The sequence below is a fragment of the Cynocephalus volans genome, chromosome 3 (genome assembly GCF_027409185.1).
Source record: "Cynocephalus volans isolate mCynVol1 chromosome 3, mCynVol1.pri, whole genome shotgun sequence".
Classification (NCBI taxonomy): domain Eukaryota; kingdom Metazoa; phylum Chordata; class Mammalia; order Dermoptera; family Cynocephalidae; genus Cynocephalus; species Cynocephalus volans.
This window is the reverse complement of record NC_084462.1, coordinates 94,372,387-94,389,804: the sequence shown is the minus strand read 5'-3', so window position 1 is coordinate 94,389,804 and position 17,418 is coordinate 94,372,387. Positions and strand designations below refer to the sequence as shown.

Here is a 17,418-nt window from a genome sequence, read left to right as displayed (position 1 = left end):
TTTTTTCTAAGAATGAAAGTTGTCTAACAAGCAGACAGAGAGAGAGCCAAACTCTCTAAATACTCGAGCAGAAGTCAGAGGACCATTGGCCAGGGATATCTTGCTCTCAATATGAGGATGACCAATTTCAGTGGTTTTCACTTGTTAGAAATGAACTGCAATAACCCACATAAAACCTACTAAAATCGGAATCTGCATTGTTAGTAAAATCTTCATAGGATTCACATGAAAACTAAAGTTTGAAAGCACTGTTCTAACCAGAATTCTCATGTACTTGGAAAGGGTTACAGGTGTGCCAAGATATTGATCCTCTTCGTCCACAAGGTACTAGGCACAGATTTATGAAATAGAAATAAAAATGGTATATCTCAAAGGGTTGTTCTCAGGATTAAACAAGATATTACACATAAAGTACACCATGTCTGACACATGTAAATGCTTGGTAAATGTTGGCTAATATTATTATTTTTAACTGTTCATATCCTTTTATTTATTTTTTTTTACTTAATTTGCCCTTTCATTAATGATATGCAATCACATAGACATACATAAGCAACACAAAAAAGGAAGTTAAACACCAGCTCTAATTCTATATTAAACCTCCTGTTTAAAAAAATATATACAAGGAAAATAAAGAATTTTGAGTTAGTAATGTTATGCTGCTTCTTCCACTAGATTACACTCCTCTCAAGGGCAGGGATTAGGTTAATGTTCCTTTTATATACCTGTATCACCTGAAGAATCCATTTTGCTTTGGAAGGATGTTAAATAAAAGCTGAGTCACAGAATTAATATTTTTCCAAAATTAATTTAAATAAATCACATTAAAACCTCAGAAATGATCAACTTTTCATAATTCATGCATTTATTCATTCATTCAATGAATAATTATAGGAACAGATGAAAGTTGATCTGACATTCTTACCTATACTTTGTCAACATATTCAGTAACTTTCTAATTATTTAGAATAAAAGAGGAAAGTTATAGTTATCTAAAACTATGACATATACATACAAAAAGTCAAAATTCCAACTGATTTACCTAGGACGTAGGGAATAAATGGAGAGAGGATCATTGTACCTAACATAATACTAAGGCACTTGGCAAGGGCTCAGTTAACACCTGACTGCCAAGAAGCTGATGTAAGAGAGCAGCATAATTCATTTTTTATTATTTATTTATTTTTTGGTGACTGTCCACTACAGGAATCTGAACCCTTGACCTGGTGTTGTCAACAACATGCTCTCCCAAGTAAGCTAACTAGCCAGCCCCAACAGTAGTGTAATTCAAATGGAGACCACAAACCTCTTTGTCTATGGCAGTGGTGTGCAACTGGGCCTCTGCGAGTTCACAGTCAAGAGCTCTTTGTAGGCTGTATATAACATGGTCATATGAATGGTGTTCATCATTGAAAAGAACACAATAGTATTTTTCATTTTTCTCCCTGTTTTAAAAAAAGATATATATTCAGATACTGCAACAAATAAAGGAAAAAGTAAAAAGTAGACAAAAGTGATTACAACGTCTGTGCTGAAGCAACACCATGTAGTTTCCTATATGTAGAAAAGTAACACTATAATACTGACACAGGAAATGATTTTAAGTGGTATACTGCCATGGGATTTTAAAAACCCTGATAAAAAATACTGCCTTTTCCATGTTTTTCCTCCAATTTTCCTTTTTACTTTCAGAAGTGTCAGTTTAGTGGCAGTCTGTCTTTAATACAGGTGGAGTATCCCTAATCTGAAAACCTGAAATCAGAAACGCTCCAAAATCCAAAACTTTTTGAGCACTGACATGACACTCAAAGAAAATATTCATTGGACACAAAGCTCTTAAAATGTTTAAATGACATTATCACCTATTTGAAATTAAAATATTTGTGGACATGATTTCTCGTAAACTTTATTTCCAAGCAGTTTAAGGCCCAGAAAGAGTCAAAATAATACATTTATATGTCTATAAGTTAAATTTTGTAATTCTCTCTCCTTCTAAAAACAAAACAAAGAAAAAAACCCAGTAAACTCAAAGAATGGCTGTATTCAGATTTGTGCTTCAGTTATGTTAAATTCCTAATTTCTTCACAGGTAGAAAAATTCTCATAAGGTTCAAACTGTATTTTCATATCAGATCCAGAATTCTTCCTTGCATCTGTGAGTTAAGAGCAAATATTACTGTCACTTAAAGATTTATGACTATTTGAAATTGCTGAGTTTAGGACTGGCCTGTTAGTTCAGTTGGTTAGAGTGTGGTGTTGATAACAACAAGCTGCAGGGTTTGATCCTTGTAACAGCCAGCTGCCAAAAAAAAAAAGAAGAAGAAGGAGAAAAAAGAAATCTGGGTAGAAATTGCTGAGTTTCAGCTAAAAAATGTTAAATCCCTACAATTTCAATAATTCTAGATACTGAAGCACCAGGGAAAGGAATATTTCCTCATTCCCATCATCGAACTTTTCTTCCTCAGTAAAAGGGTTAAAGGCCTGGGCTAAAGACCTAGGCTAAAGGGAGACACACTGTTCTGAACTCCCTACCTTTGTCACAAACCTCTTGAAGAACCTGGAAGTTGGTCTAAGCCAGGACCAAACTGGGCAATTTACTTATATACTAGGATGAGAGGCTGCTAGATCCCTATAAATCATTTAGAACAAGACCCCAAAATGTTGATTTTTTTCCTAAAAATTCTAAAAAAAACCCAATTGGCTCTTTCAGCTTAACTTCTCTATAGTGCCTAGCAAAGCATCTCATATAAATGGACATTTAAAAAATAAAAATTCCTGAAAAAAATAAAAATTAAAATAAAAAATAAAAATATTCCTGAGATAATTCTCTATTATTCATAATGATAATAAGGTAATCAGTAAATAACAACAAGAACAGTTATTCAACACTTATTTTGCAATGTAACCATAACTAAAACTCATCCCTTTTGACAATTTTCCCCACCTTATCTGGAGTTCAGGAGGCAGTTCTTTTTCCTCTTCCCATATAGTCATTTCTACGATGTATTTTATCACTGAAGGAAATATTTTCCTGGCTTGGGCAATTACCTCTTCATTTAACGGACAACGTGGATTCTGTAAGGAAGCAGGGAAAAGCATACAAGACTGTATACAAATAAATGGATGAGGAAGATAATGTTATTATTTTAAAATAATCACTTTAATGAGTTTATTACAGCATCCTCCAGGAATAAATTCAAGTTGAGCTCAAGAGGACTGCTATTCACAAGAATTTAGCTTAACCCTTTGTGGCCAAGTTGGAGCTACAGGTGACAGAAAGGAAAGAAGGCAGATCTCCCTATGTTCTTCTCTGCCTTTCTTTCTTTTTTTTTTTTCTTTTTTTGTCTTTTTTCGTGACCGGCACTCAGCCAGTGAGCGCACCGGCCATTCCTATATAGGATCTGAACCTGCAGCGCGAGCGTCGCTGCGCTCCCAGCGCTGCACTCTCCCGAGCACCGGCGCGGCCCTTCTCTACCTTTCTGAGTAGCCTAATTATGACAATATCATATAACAATTAGTTATTCCTTATAGCTTTTAAAAACTTTCCTCATAATTTATTTCAACAGATCCTTATGGCCATTCTGTAAGAAGGCAGAACAGGTATTAATGACATTTATTTATTTATTTATTTTTTCGTGACCGGCACTCAGCCAGTGAGTGCACCAGTCATTCCCATATAGGATCCGAACCCGCGGCAGGAGCGTCGCCGCGCTCCTAGCGCAGCACTCTACCAAGTGTGCCACGGGCTCGGCCCCCTATTAATGACATTTAAAAGGAACCTAGCCGGTCACAAAAGGACAAATACTGTATGACTGCTCATATGAAGTATCTAAAGGAGTCACAATCATAGAAACAGAAGGTAGAAAGGTGGTTTGCCAAGGGCGGGGGGGAGGGAGAATTAGAGTTTAGTGGGTGTAGAGTTTCAGTATTACAAGATGAAAACGTTCTTGAGTTCCGTTGCACAACAATGTGAATATACTTAATAATGCTGAACTGTATTCTTAAAAATGGTTAAGAAGGTAAATTTAATGTTAAGTATTTTTTAACCACACACCAAAAAAAAAAAAAAGGGAACCCATTCAAGGTCAGAGTCTATAAATAGCAGAAGCTAGACTAAAACCTGGGTCTTTTGACTCCCACAAAAAACAATATTCTCTTCATTACAGAACATTAATAAAAGACTTGTCAAACCAATCCATTATAAAATGCATTTGAATGCTCCCCATGATAAGCCTTTAGGGAATGCAAACCAAAACCACAGTGAGATATCACTTCACACCTCCTTGGGTGGCTACAATAAAAACTGTGGATAATAACAAATGGTGGCCAGGATATGGAGAAATTGGGATTGTTATACACTACTGGTGGAAATATAAAATGGTGCAGCCATTTTGGAAAATAGTTTGGCAGTTGCTCAAAATGTTAAGCATAGTTACCTCATAACACAGCAATTCCACCCCCAGGTATATACCCAAGAGAAGTAAAAACCTATGTCCACACAAAAATTTATACACAAATGTTCATAGCAACATTACTCATAATAGCCAAAAGGTGGAAACAACCCAAATGTCCATCAAATTATGAATAAATAAAATATGGTATATCTATACAATATAATATTATTTGGCCATAAGGAGTGAAGTACATGCCACAACATAGATAAGCCTTGAAAACATTACATTAAGTGAAAGATGCCAATCACAAAAGACCACATACTACATGGTCCTATTTTTTTTTTCAATGTCCAGAATAGGCAAATTTATAGAGACAGAAAGTATTAAATGGTTAACTAAGGCTGGGGAGTTGTGGAGAAATGGAGAGTGACTTCTAATGGGTACAGAGTTTCTTTATGGGGTGATGAAAATTTCTATAATTGATTGCAGTGATGATTACAAAACTGAATATACTAACCACTGAATTGTATATATTTTAAATGGATAAATTTTTTATAGGTATGAAAATTACATTTCTATAAGCTGTTTTAAAAAGGGAGTAAACAGAAAAAATATAAGGTAGGTCTTTAAGACAAAAAAAACTCAGTAGCAACTCAGAATAAGGCTTTAAACACCAAATTTTAATCTAGGTTCTACAGACTGTACTAATAAACTGTATTTATTCTGTGTTTACCAAACCACTAACCTATCCACTTACTCTTTAGCATCTATTCTGTCTCCCTCCCCAAAGCTTCATGATTTCAATTGTTTACCCTCTCCTCAACATGTCATCTTTTTTCTGGAGATTTTGCTCAGAAGCCTTTGTTAGAGAGAGATAAAAAAGAGTGACAGGCAGGTCCAAGCACAGTGGTGTTTACAACTAAATTGATCACAACCAGTTACAGATTTCTTGGTCCTTTTTCCACTCCTACTGCTTCACTTGATGTGAAAAAAAAGAAAAAAAAAAAAAAAGAATGCTAAGGTACTAAGACCAATATTGGTCCACTGCATTCCTGTTTCTTATCTTTTTTCAGCTCAACATTTCCTTTCTTCATATAAGTAATCTGAGGTGAAGCATGCAGAGAAACTACTCGTTACTTCCATATTGTATCAGAAGCTGATTTCTTTGGAAGAGATCTGGTGAGTATGTAAGAAATCTTCAAGAAAAGCATTTATAACTTAGAAAATAAAATCCTAGAGGGAAAAAAAGGGCTATAACCTAAATGAAAACAAAAACAAAAAACAAACAAACAAACAAACACCTTAATAATTAACCAGAAATGTATTGCAGAACTAGAAAGAAACTGCATTTACATATAGTGGAGAGGATCCTCTCTTCAAAAGATATTGTCAAATGCTGGATGATAGGCTATTAGTATCAGCCAGGTCTGGTTACACTTGGTAAATCCCCACTGGGCCTGGCACAAGCCCATGCACCTGGCAGAGTATGGATTTCACATTCACCAAAGTAGGATAAACAAAATACGAAGTATACAGAACTGTTTGTGCTGCTGAACTGATTCGTTATATGCTAGCCATAGGTGCCCTTCTCTCACATCCAGATCATGAATCATTTCCAGAATATCCAGATGTACCTTCAGGATAAGTCTGAATAACCAATCACTTTCTGAATCTAATTATAATTCCAAAGAAATCCAAGATCAGGTTAGTCTGGGACTGAATTCAGTATTCTGAGGTCATATGATTCAGGAAAACCCCAAACAAACTGGAATGCCATGGCTGGGGGTCAGGGGGTTGGTTTTATAAACTCCCTAAGCCAACTTCCTCAACTACTTTTAAGTTCAAAAATGTTATTCTGGAAAGACCAGTTATGAAATGAAGAGGACATAAAAATCAAGTTACAAAGTACCCTCTGATTATATGCCAAAATATTCCAATATGCTTTAAAAAATATTGAGAGGAGGAAATAAAAATAATCAGAATTAAAAGAGTGCTAAATGATAAAATGGGGTAAAATGCTAACCCAATAGGTGAATGGGAAATGGGTATATGTGTATTCTTTGTAATATTTTTATTTTTGCAATTTTTTGCAAATTTGAAATTATTTCCAAATTCAAGCTTTAAAAAAAATGTGCTGATGCCTAGAAACTAGAGATCTGAATTTCAGGCCCAACTCTGCCAATGGCTAGATATGCAAACCTGAGCAAGTCATTTAACTTTACTGAGGCTCTGTTTCCACATCTGTTAAAATGGGGCTACTGTGTCTACCTCATAAAAGTAGTAATGAGAATAAAATGATATAATGCATGTGGAAGAACTTTGTTAAATCTAAAATATTACACAAATGAGAGGTGTTATTAGTATCAGAGTAAGTACAAATAATGGGAAAATAACTAGATATTGAAAGTATTGATGATGATGATGATGATGATAGCTAACAATAACAGTTAACATTAACTGGGCTCTTGCAATATGCCAAGCATGTTCTAAGACTAAGTACTCTACATGTATTATCACATTTTAACACCACAGCCCTGTGAAGAAGATGCTAATATTTCCACTTTAGAGAAAGAAACTGAAGTACAGAAACGATGAATAACTTTGCCAAAGTCACAGAACTTTGTGGGGTTATAAATCAAACTAAGAACACCTGTCTTAGTGCCTGTGATATTGTGGTCTACTGCTTCTACTCAAGAGAAAGGAAGATGTTTTAGTTCTCCAAATATAATTCTTGGATTTCTTTCCCTTTAGGATTTTGTAAAATAGGGTATAATACACATGTGAGTGCTCTCATCGCACAGATATACAGAATACCAGGGGGTTCTTAATGACAGACCATTACCCATTGCGACATATTGCAATAATTTTCTTAGTCTGTCACTTACCTCATGACTTAGTTATTTGCTGTAAAGAAGTTGTAAATTTTTGTGGACTCAAATTTGACAATCTTTTCCTTTGTATAGCTTCTGAAATTTTCAAAAATCTAAGAATAGACCATTTGCTTCAAGTTTTTTTTTTCTTAATTCACCCAAATTTTCTTCTAATAAGTTTATAATTTCTTTCTTCTCTAAAAAAAACTTTAAATCTTTGACATTTGTGGAATTTATCTGATATTAAGCTCTTTTCCCTCAAATGCATAGCCAGTTACCCCTACCAATCTAAAATGATATCTTTATCACCACTTTGGGTTTAGATTCTCCATTATCTACTGTCTGTTCGTGTACCAAGAGTCACATTGTTTTGATTACTACAGCTCTCGAATAAATTTTAAAATCTATTAGGCCTATTCACACTCATAACTCTTCTTTCCAGCTTTTCCTAGCAATTCTCATGAATTATTTTTCCAGAAGAACCAAGTTAGTGTGTCAATTTCCCCCCCAAAATCTAGTTGTTCTTCTAATTGGGAATATATTAAATTTATAGATTAATTTTAGAAACAATTATCTTTGTAATGCTGAATTTTCCAATCCAAGAGTAAAGTACGTCTTCCAATTTTTTTTTTTTTTTCTTTTGCCCAGGGTACAGTTTTAAAGTTTTCTTAAAGCAGAGCTGGCATATTTCTTCTTGGTTTCCCTATGTATTTTATCATTTTTGATGCCATAGTGAATGAGATCTTTTCTTCCATTATATTTTCTAAAAAGTATTGTTTGTAAGGGCATTCAAGAAATAATTGCTGGATTCATTAAATAAAAAAACTAATGATTTTTAATATAAATTCTGTAACCAATAACTGGACTATAGTATAGTTTCTAATTCTTTTTTTTTTTTTTTTAAAGGTGACCGGTAAGGGGATCTTAACCCTTGACTTGGTGTTGTCAGCACCACACTCACCCAGTGAGCTAACCGGCCATCCCCATACAGGATCCGAACCCGTGGCCTTGGTGTTATCAGCACCACACTCTCCCGAGTGAGCCACAGGCCGGCCCGTAGTTTCTAATTCTTTATCAGTTAATTTTCTTGAATTTTCCAGGTATACAATTATGACTATTTCACCTCCTTTATGTACCTTAGTTCATTCTATTTTGTCTATGTGATTGACAGTACTTCCAGAACAGTGTTAAATAACAGTAACAATGGTCCTTTATCTGGTCTCTACTAATAATGACTTATGGCTTCCATTTTGAGGCCAAAGCCCTGAAAGAAATTGAGAATGTTATCAAAGAGTACATTCCCAAATGTTTCACAGGTGAATTCCAAGAGGGGTTCATTCCAGGAATGTAAGAATGGTTACGTTACATTACTCTTTTATGCTTGATTTTACCTGCTAACGTTTTATTCAGGATTTCAGCATAATAATAATTAATAAAAATGACCTGTAATTTCTATATTTTGTCATATCTGAGGTCAGTATAATGTTGGCTCTCTATAACAAATTTGTCAGCACCACGCTCACCCAGTGAGCTAACTGGCCATCCCTATATGGGATCTGAACCCGGGCCCTTGGTGTTATGAGCACCACACTCTCCCGAGTGAGCCACGGGCCGGCCCCTCTATAACAAATTTGGAAACTGCCCCTCATCCCCAGCTCTGGATCAATTTGTATGCTTTTGTTATTTGTTTAGGTTTAGCTAATTGAGTGATAATTTTAAGTTTTCATCTTTTTGTTAGTAAAATTTTTAAACAGAATAATAGAAAGACCAGTATAATAAATACACCTTTAATCTAAACTTAATAATGTAATATTTTTCCATATGTGCTTCATTTTTTCTGTTCCTAGTATTTTAAGGTAAAACATAACCATCATGACATTTCACCCCTAAATACTTTGAAATGTATCTTTAAAAAAGAAAAGAAAAAAAGAAAAGGACGTTTTCCTATAAAATAATAATACCATTATTTCATCTAATAAATTATCAATAACTAAATATTATCTAATACCTATACCATATTCAATGTTCCTAATTGTCCCCCAAATCTATTATAAATGTGTGCGAGAACAAGATCCACACACTGCATTTAGTTGTTATGTTATGTCTTTTAAGTAATTTACAGCTAAATGAATCTGAGTGAACATCTAAACTGTTGAGCTCAAGTGTTAGATCACCGTGTTAAACAAGGGGTCCCAGCATTGGGGGGAGAAGGAAAAAAGAATCTCCCATCCCCACCTCAGCTTTTTGTTCTTCATGAAGGAGACCTCGCCAGTTTTCCTATTAAAAGTCCTACATTCTAAATTTATTTTTAAATGTCCCACATTCTAAATTTATTTTCCTTCAGCTATTGTTTTTCTCGTTTATCTATCCCCCATATTTCCTATAACCAGAAGTTAAATCTGAAAACTTTATGAAGTTCAGGTTAAACATTTTAGCAAGAATATTTCATAAGTAGGGCTATGTCGTTAAATTTTTTAAACAGCTTTACTATGATATAATTCACATACCATTAACTCACTCATTTAAAGTGTACAAGTCAATAGTTTTTAGTATATTCACAGATACATCAACCACTACCACAGTCAGTTTTAGAACATTTTCACCACTTCAAAAAAACCCATAAAACCCCACAGCCTTTAGCTATTGCCCCTCCCTGCCAATGCCTCCATCCTCTCTATCCCTAAACAATAAGCCAACTACTTTCTATCCCTATGGATTTGCCTATTCGGGACTTTTTATATCAATGGAATCATATAATATGTGGTCTTTTGTGACTGGCTTTTTTCACTTAGCATAATGTTTTCAGGGTTCTTCCATGTTGAAGCATATATCAGCACTTCAGTCCCTTTTATAGCCAAATAACATTCCATTATATGGATATACCACATGTTGTTCAACCACTCATCATTTGATGGACATTTGGGTTGTTTCCATATTTTGGCTATTATGAATAAGGCTGCTATGAATATTCACATTCAAATATTTGTTTGAAAGCCTGTTTTCAATTCTTTTGAGTATATACTCCACATTTAACCATTTGAGGAATTGCCAGATTGTTTTCCAAAGTGGCTGTATTATTTTATATTTCCACCCCAGCATATGAGGGTTCTAATTTTGTCACATCCTCTTCAACACACTTGTTATTATCTGCCTTTTTGATTATAACCACCTTAGAGGGTATGAAGGGGTATTTCATTGTGGTTTTGATTTGCATTTCCCTAATGACTAAGGATGTTGAGCATCTTTCATGGAATTATTGGCTATTTGTATTTCTTTGGAGAAATGTCTATTCAGACCCTTTGCTCATTTTTTAAATTGGGTTGTCTTTTTTATATATTGAGTTTTAAGAGTTCTTCATAAGTTCTACACATAAGTCTCCAATCAGCTATGTGATCTACAAATATATTTCTCCTATTCTGTGGGCCGTCTTTTTACTTTCTTGATAGTGCCCTTCAAAGCACAAAAGTTTTTAACTTGATGAAGTCTAATTGATCTATTTTTTCTTAACTCATGCTATTGGTGTCATATCTATCAATCTACTGCCAAATCCAAGGTCATGAAGATTTACTTCTATATTTTTCTTATGAGTTTTATAGTTTTAGCTCTTATGTTTAGGTCTTTGATGCATTTTGAGTTAATTCTTTTGCATGTAATATCCAGTTGTCCCAGCAACACTTGGTGGAAATACTATTCTTTCCCATTGGGTGGTCTTGGTACCCTTGCCAAAAATCAGTTGACCACAGGTATGCAGATTTATTTCTTGGCTCTCAATTCTATTCCATTGGTCTATGTCTATCATTATGCCAATACCACACACCATTTTGATTACTGTTGCTTTGTAGTAAGTTTTGAAACAGGGAAGCAGAATCCTCCAACTCTGTTCTTTTTCAAGATTGTTTGGCTATTCTTGGTCCCTTGCAATTGCATATATATTTTAGGGTTAGCTTGTCAATTTCTTAAAAAAAAAAAAAAAAAAAAAACCCAGCTGGGATTTTTAGGCACTGCATTTAATCTATATAGATCTATTTGGGGGTATTGCCATCTTAGCAATATTAAGCTTTCTGATCCAGAAACATGGGATGTTTTTACATTTATTTAGATCTTTAATTTCTTTCAAAGGAGTTTTATAGATTTCAGAACATAAATTTTACATTTCTTTTGTTAAATTTCCTAAATATTTTACTCTCTGATACTATAATAAATGGAATTGTTTTAATTTCATCTTTGTTCATTGCTAATGTATAGAAATGCAAGTGATTTCTGTAGAATTACCTTGTATCCTGTCATCTTGCTGAACTTGATTTGTTCTAATAATTTTTTATGGATTCCATAGGATTTCTATATACAAAATCATGTCATCTGCATATAGAGCTAGTTTTACTTCTTCCTTTCCAATCTGGTTATCTTTTACTATTTTTTCTTCCTAAATACCCTGGTAGAACCTCCAGTACAATATTGAATAGATGTGGCAAGAGAGACATCCTTGTCTTGTTCCTATTCTTGAGGGAAAGTATCCAGTGTTTCACCATTAAGTATAATATTAGCTGTGAGTTTTTCATAGATGCCCTTATCTGGTTGAGGAAGTTCCCTTCTATTCTTACTTTGTTAAATATTTTTATCAAGAAAGGGTATTGGATTTTGTCAAATGCTTTTGCTCATGTAGTTTTGTTTTTTATTCTATTTGTATGGTATATTACATTGATTGATTTTTCAGATGTTAAAACTAAGTTTTACATAATATAGAGAAGCTTATGACACTATGTCATTCTGCTATTAGTGATGATGTTAACATTGATGACTGTCTTCAGATGATGACAGTAGGATACCTCCACCGTAAAGTTTCATTTTTTCCCTTTTGACTAGACAAATAATCTATGATAGGAAATAATTTAGAACCATGTGAATATAGTTCCTTGTCAAACTAAGTCTTAATGATTTAGCATCCATTAATGATCCTTGTCTGAACTTAATATTTTCTTAGGGTTTGTAAAATGTTAATTTTTCTATTTCTATCATCCCTTCTGTATTAGCTAGCATTCCTCTAAAAAGAAGAGCTTTTCTTGATGAACTAGGAATATGTAGTTACCACGAAATACAATTCCTACTGAAAATGCAGAATAAATGTTTATTTTAATCCTTTTAATTACCACTTTTTAGAGTAAGGAATTGATATATAGCTACTGCCAAGGTGACTAGAAGGTTTTATGTTACTTAGCTCTCATTTAAGGTTCATTAAGAACTCATGGATTTTTATATATTCAATATGATTCAATTAATTATAATGGTTATTTATTATTATGTTTTGGATGCTCCGATTACCCAACTAAGGTCAATGGGAGTCTTTTCACGCTGGGTCCTAGGTTCTTCTGACACAAATCCATCCACAGAAGCTTTCCTTATACATTTCCTGACCCAGGCCTGGAATCAGGTATTTTAACAACAAGCCCGATTTCTTTTAGTGGGGAATGGTACTAAAGAGCTCGACATCCAGGCCCTTGCGGTGTTCACTGCTATAGGGGTATTTGGAACAGTTTAAAAAGTACAAAACGTATTTATTCCTTGAAGTTTTGAAATGATTCATCTGTGAAGCTGTATGAACATGGCATTTTTGAGGAAGCATTTTCTTGTGACAATTATATGAATTTTTTCAATGGTTACTAAGTTTTCTCTCTGCTTTTGAAAAAATTATGTCACTTTATATTGTCTGATAAAATAATCCATTTTTAAATGTATTTGCAGAGAGTCATTCAAAGAATCTTCATAGTCCTTTTAATTCCTTCTGTATCTATGGTTTTATGGTTATTTCCCCATTCTCATCTTTGACTGTCTATATCTGAGCTTGCTCAAGTTTTTTTTTTCTTGATTAGGATGTATCTATTTAATAATCTATCTGACTTTTTTTTCTTTAAAAAAAGCAGTTATTGAATTTATATGTCAATTCTACTGTTTTCTAATTCATTACATTCTTCTCTTATCTATTAATAATTACTTCCTTTTGTTCTTTTAAGCTTATATATTGTTTACTCTTACTTATTCATCTTTTTATTGTAAATCCATTCCTTCTTTAGAGAAACTATCAAATCTTTAACTTCTCATAGGTGGAGAACAAAAGTATCAGAATTCTAAATGGAATTCAGTTTAACCCATACACAAAACATTCTTCTCTAACTTTAGCAAGCTTAAAATAGTTAGCAATTAAAATAATAATAATAATAATATAATAATACTAATTCTTACCTCTTTTGTAGTATCTGCTCTTCCAGGTTCATGATTTACACAAAAAGGGCCAGTTTTCCATGCCTCTGTGTCTCCACAGTCACAAAACCCTCCTCCAGTAGAAGTATGCATCTGATAAATAAGAAATATTTTTCTTGATTTCAAAACATTTGAAAAGCAAGGAAGAATGATAAAGGTAACTCAAATAATAAATGCAAACCAATACTTCAACCTTAATTGCCTTTAATGTAATAAAAATTTAATGTGACATATACCATTTTATTAGTTACCTAAAAAACAAACAACCCCCCCCCCCAATCTTGAATATTTCACCATAACAAACACGGACCTTCAAAACTGATAAACTTTTGAAACATAACTCTAATTTTTAATATAAAATTAGTTGTTTAAATTTTCAATGGAAAATGGAGGACACATTGCAAAGTGTGCAAAAATATATATACAACACCTAGAATGCTTGAGTGATGAGATTTTTTAATTAAACAGATTTAAAAATCATTATAATGATACCATATAGCACATAAATGTATAAAACATTCCATTTACTTTGATATCCCACAGCTACTAAAACTTATTTACAACTTCTTTCCTTTCAGTGTTCCTAAAAAAAAAAAAAGTTATCTAAAATATACTAAACTCAGGTAGATGATGATGTCAACAACTTGATTTTGAATCTTCCTCCAAACTTCCTCCTCCCAAACATACAATGAATAGGGAATGCACTAAAACCACATGTAATCCACACTTTCAGCACTATTAGGAGACAAAAATAAATACCACAGCCTTCATATGACTTATTCCAACAGAGTTCCCATTGTCTATCACTTCAAGCCTGTAGGTGCAGACAGCAAGAGAGGGGAGCTTAAGACATTCCATGAAAAAGAGCAGAGAAGTACAGAGAATTTAAATGAAACACAGAGAAAAATCACCCCCCAAAAGAGAAAGCTCAATGCTAAGGGCAATAACTGAACACAGGTTGGGACTTGGTGGTTCACAGGGAAAGTGAGCAGGACCAGAGATGGCAACCTCAGAGAAGCATTGCTTTAGGAGAAAAATCAAATACATGCAAAAAAGGTGGTAACCCCTAAAGATGTGGCAGTGAAGGAAAGAGGGAAACACAAAGGTAAAATTAAGGATCCTACAGAAATGAGAGAGAAACAAAGAATGCCAAACCCTCACATCACCACCACCACCATCTATTAAAGAAATTATACAGAAAAGGGCAGAATTGACAGAAGAGAGCACTTGTGACTCCTGTCCATGAATTAAAAAAGAATAGAAAAGAGCAGACCATATCTACGCAGATTTTTTTTTTTAAAAAGTAAAAAGCATAAATAAGGGCCCAAACCAATTACTATGCTGAAGAAAAGTGTAACAATATTCCAAACTGAATTACATAGCCTCAAACAAGCATTTGGGTATATGAAACCCTTAATCAGACTAAAACAACTTTAATCAGAAACATAAAAACTAGAACAGAAATGGACAAAAACAGGAATAAATAAAATGAGGCTTGACTAAACTCAAGAAAAAAAGAAAAGAAAAAAGAAAATGAGAAAATCATACCAGAAATTAATTCTAAATTACAAGGTGTGTAAGATATAGACTCAAATGGAAAGTTAATAAATAGCATTGAAAGGAAGCAGGAAAATAACCAAGAGAATGAAAATTAGACGAAGTAAAGAAGTAGGGTCAGAGAAAAAGTGATTAAAATGGAGGATAGGCATAGACAGCCAACATAAATACAACTGGAGTCACTGAAGAAGAAAATCAAAACACTGGAACAGAGCTAATATTCAAAACTATGAACTAAGAAACTTCCAGGAAATAAAAGAAAACTGAATCTATACATTGAAAGGGCCCACAAGTGACTGATGAAAAATGCACCCAGTGTGATCAACTCCAAAATATATTGTAGTAAAACTATTAGATTTTAAAAATAAAAGTCCTGAGGGCCTTCAGGTAAAAAGATTTTTTTAAAATGGTAAAAAAAATTAGACTGCCATCAGACTTCTCAATAACATATAAAACAAGACAACAGCAGAGCAACATTACTAATGAAAGAAAACGTAAACTAAGGATATTAATTCCAGCCAAGCTATACAAACTCAATTTTGAACATGTCAGAACTTAGGGAATACTGTACACATATGCTCTTCTGAGGCATCTACTTGAGCAAGGATCAGCAAACTTTCTGTATAAACAACCAGATAATAAGTAGTTTAGGTTTTGCAGGCCATATAGCTTCTCTTGAATTACTCAATTCTACTGATGTAATGTAGGTGCAGCCATAAATAGTACATAAACAAATGGGCATGGTTACGTCCCAATAAAACTTTATTTACAGGCACTGAAATTTTAATTTCATATAATTTTCATGTATCATGAAATATTCTTCTTATTATTTTTTCTAAATACCTAAAAATATAAAAGCCATTCTGAGTTTGCAGGCCATACAAAAACAGGTAGTGAGCCAGATTTGACTCACAGGCCTTAGTTTACTGACCCCTGTTCTACAGGATAAGCTTTATCCAATCAAGAGGTGACTTGGGGGCCGAGCCCGTGGCGCACTCGGGAGAATGCGGCGCTGGGAGCGCAGAGACGCTCCCACCGCGGGTTTGGATCCTATATAGGAATGGCCGGTGCACTTACTGGCTGAGTGCCGGTCACGAAAAAGGCAAAAAAAAAAAAAAAAAAAAAAAGAGGTGACTTGGGAAACTTCAGAAAAAGGATGGAGGATAAAATTTTATTTATTTAATTATGAAGAACAAATCAAGGATGGGGCATAGAAGAATGTAAACATTATATGATCTGACTATCAGAAAAACTAAAACTAAAAAAATGAGAGAGGGGAAAGCTAAAGTAATATAAGATCATTGACAACTATATAGGTAATAGGAAGGAATCAAACAATACCATTCAAACTGACAGACTAGACAATAAAAGGTTAAGTAAAGGGAAAAAAGATTAGGGCACTATAAAATTATTAATACTGAAGTAACCAATAGAACAAAAGTAACAAAAGAAATTAAAATATACAAATCAATTCTTCTTTCAGATACACAGTATACCAAAGAATGCTGGACTCACCGATAATTACTAAAAATGTAGCTGTATCAAAAGAAAGTATAAGCATAATCTTGGAATAAGGAATGCCACAGAATCAATGCACAAAATCTAGAAGCATTAAAAAATCTAGAAAATTTAACAACATACAAATTTAAAATGTCAATAAGATAAATAATAACAACAGAAAACAGATCTTATAAAGTCAAACATCCACTTAATTTATGATCCAGCAATCCCACTCCTAGATTACCAAAGAGAAATGAGAACATATGCCCACACAAAGACTTGTACTTGAATGTTTATAGGAGCTTTATTCAAAAGCCTGAAAAAACGCAAATGTTCATCAACAAATGTGGCACAGCAATAAAAAGGAACAAGCTGCTGGTACATGAGTGGATCTCAATGGCATTATGCTAAGTGAAAGAAGCCACACAGGAAGACTACCTACAAGATTATACTTATATAACATTCTGAAAAAGCAAAACTATAGGGATATAAGACAGATCACTGGCTGCCAGGAGCTGAGGGAGAAGGAGGTGGGGAGACTGAGTGCACCACAGGGGCACCACAGAACTTTTTAGGATAAATGTTTCATAGCTGGATTGTGGTGGTGGTTACACAACTATATATGTTTATCAAAACTTATGAAACTGTAAACTTAAAATGGTGGATTTTATTGCATGTAATTTATACTTCAATAAATCTGATTTTAAAAATAAAAATTTTAAAAAGACAAGTATACCAGGAGAAAATGTTTGTAAAGCATATACACAGCAGTAAGAAAAAGGCAACAGAAAAATGAGTAAAGGTAGAGTGCAGTGTTATAACACCAATCTGGCCAGCTGCCAA

At 33.7% G+C, this 17,418-nt stretch overlaps 1 protein-coding gene across 2 annotated transcripts in view; it reads right to left on the bottom strand.

Annotated features, from left to right (window-relative positions):
- Positions 1-17,418, bottom strand: part of UBR1 (ubiquitin protein ligase E3 component n-recognin 1) — a 137,888-nt gene that overhangs the window by 88,857 nt on the left and 31,613 nt on the right. For both annotated transcript variants that reach the window (XM_063089129.1, XM_063089130.1), the window contains 3 exons: positions 13,501-13,611; positions 2,944-3,074; positions 1,307-1,445 (listed from right to left, as the gene is read on the bottom strand). In XM_063089129.1, the coding sequence (XP_062945199.1) occupies positions 1,307-1,445; positions 2,944-3,074; positions 13,501-13,611 (381 nt within the window). The remainder of the gene's footprint in view (positions 1-1,306; positions 1,446-2,943; positions 3,075-13,500; positions 13,612-17,418) is intronic.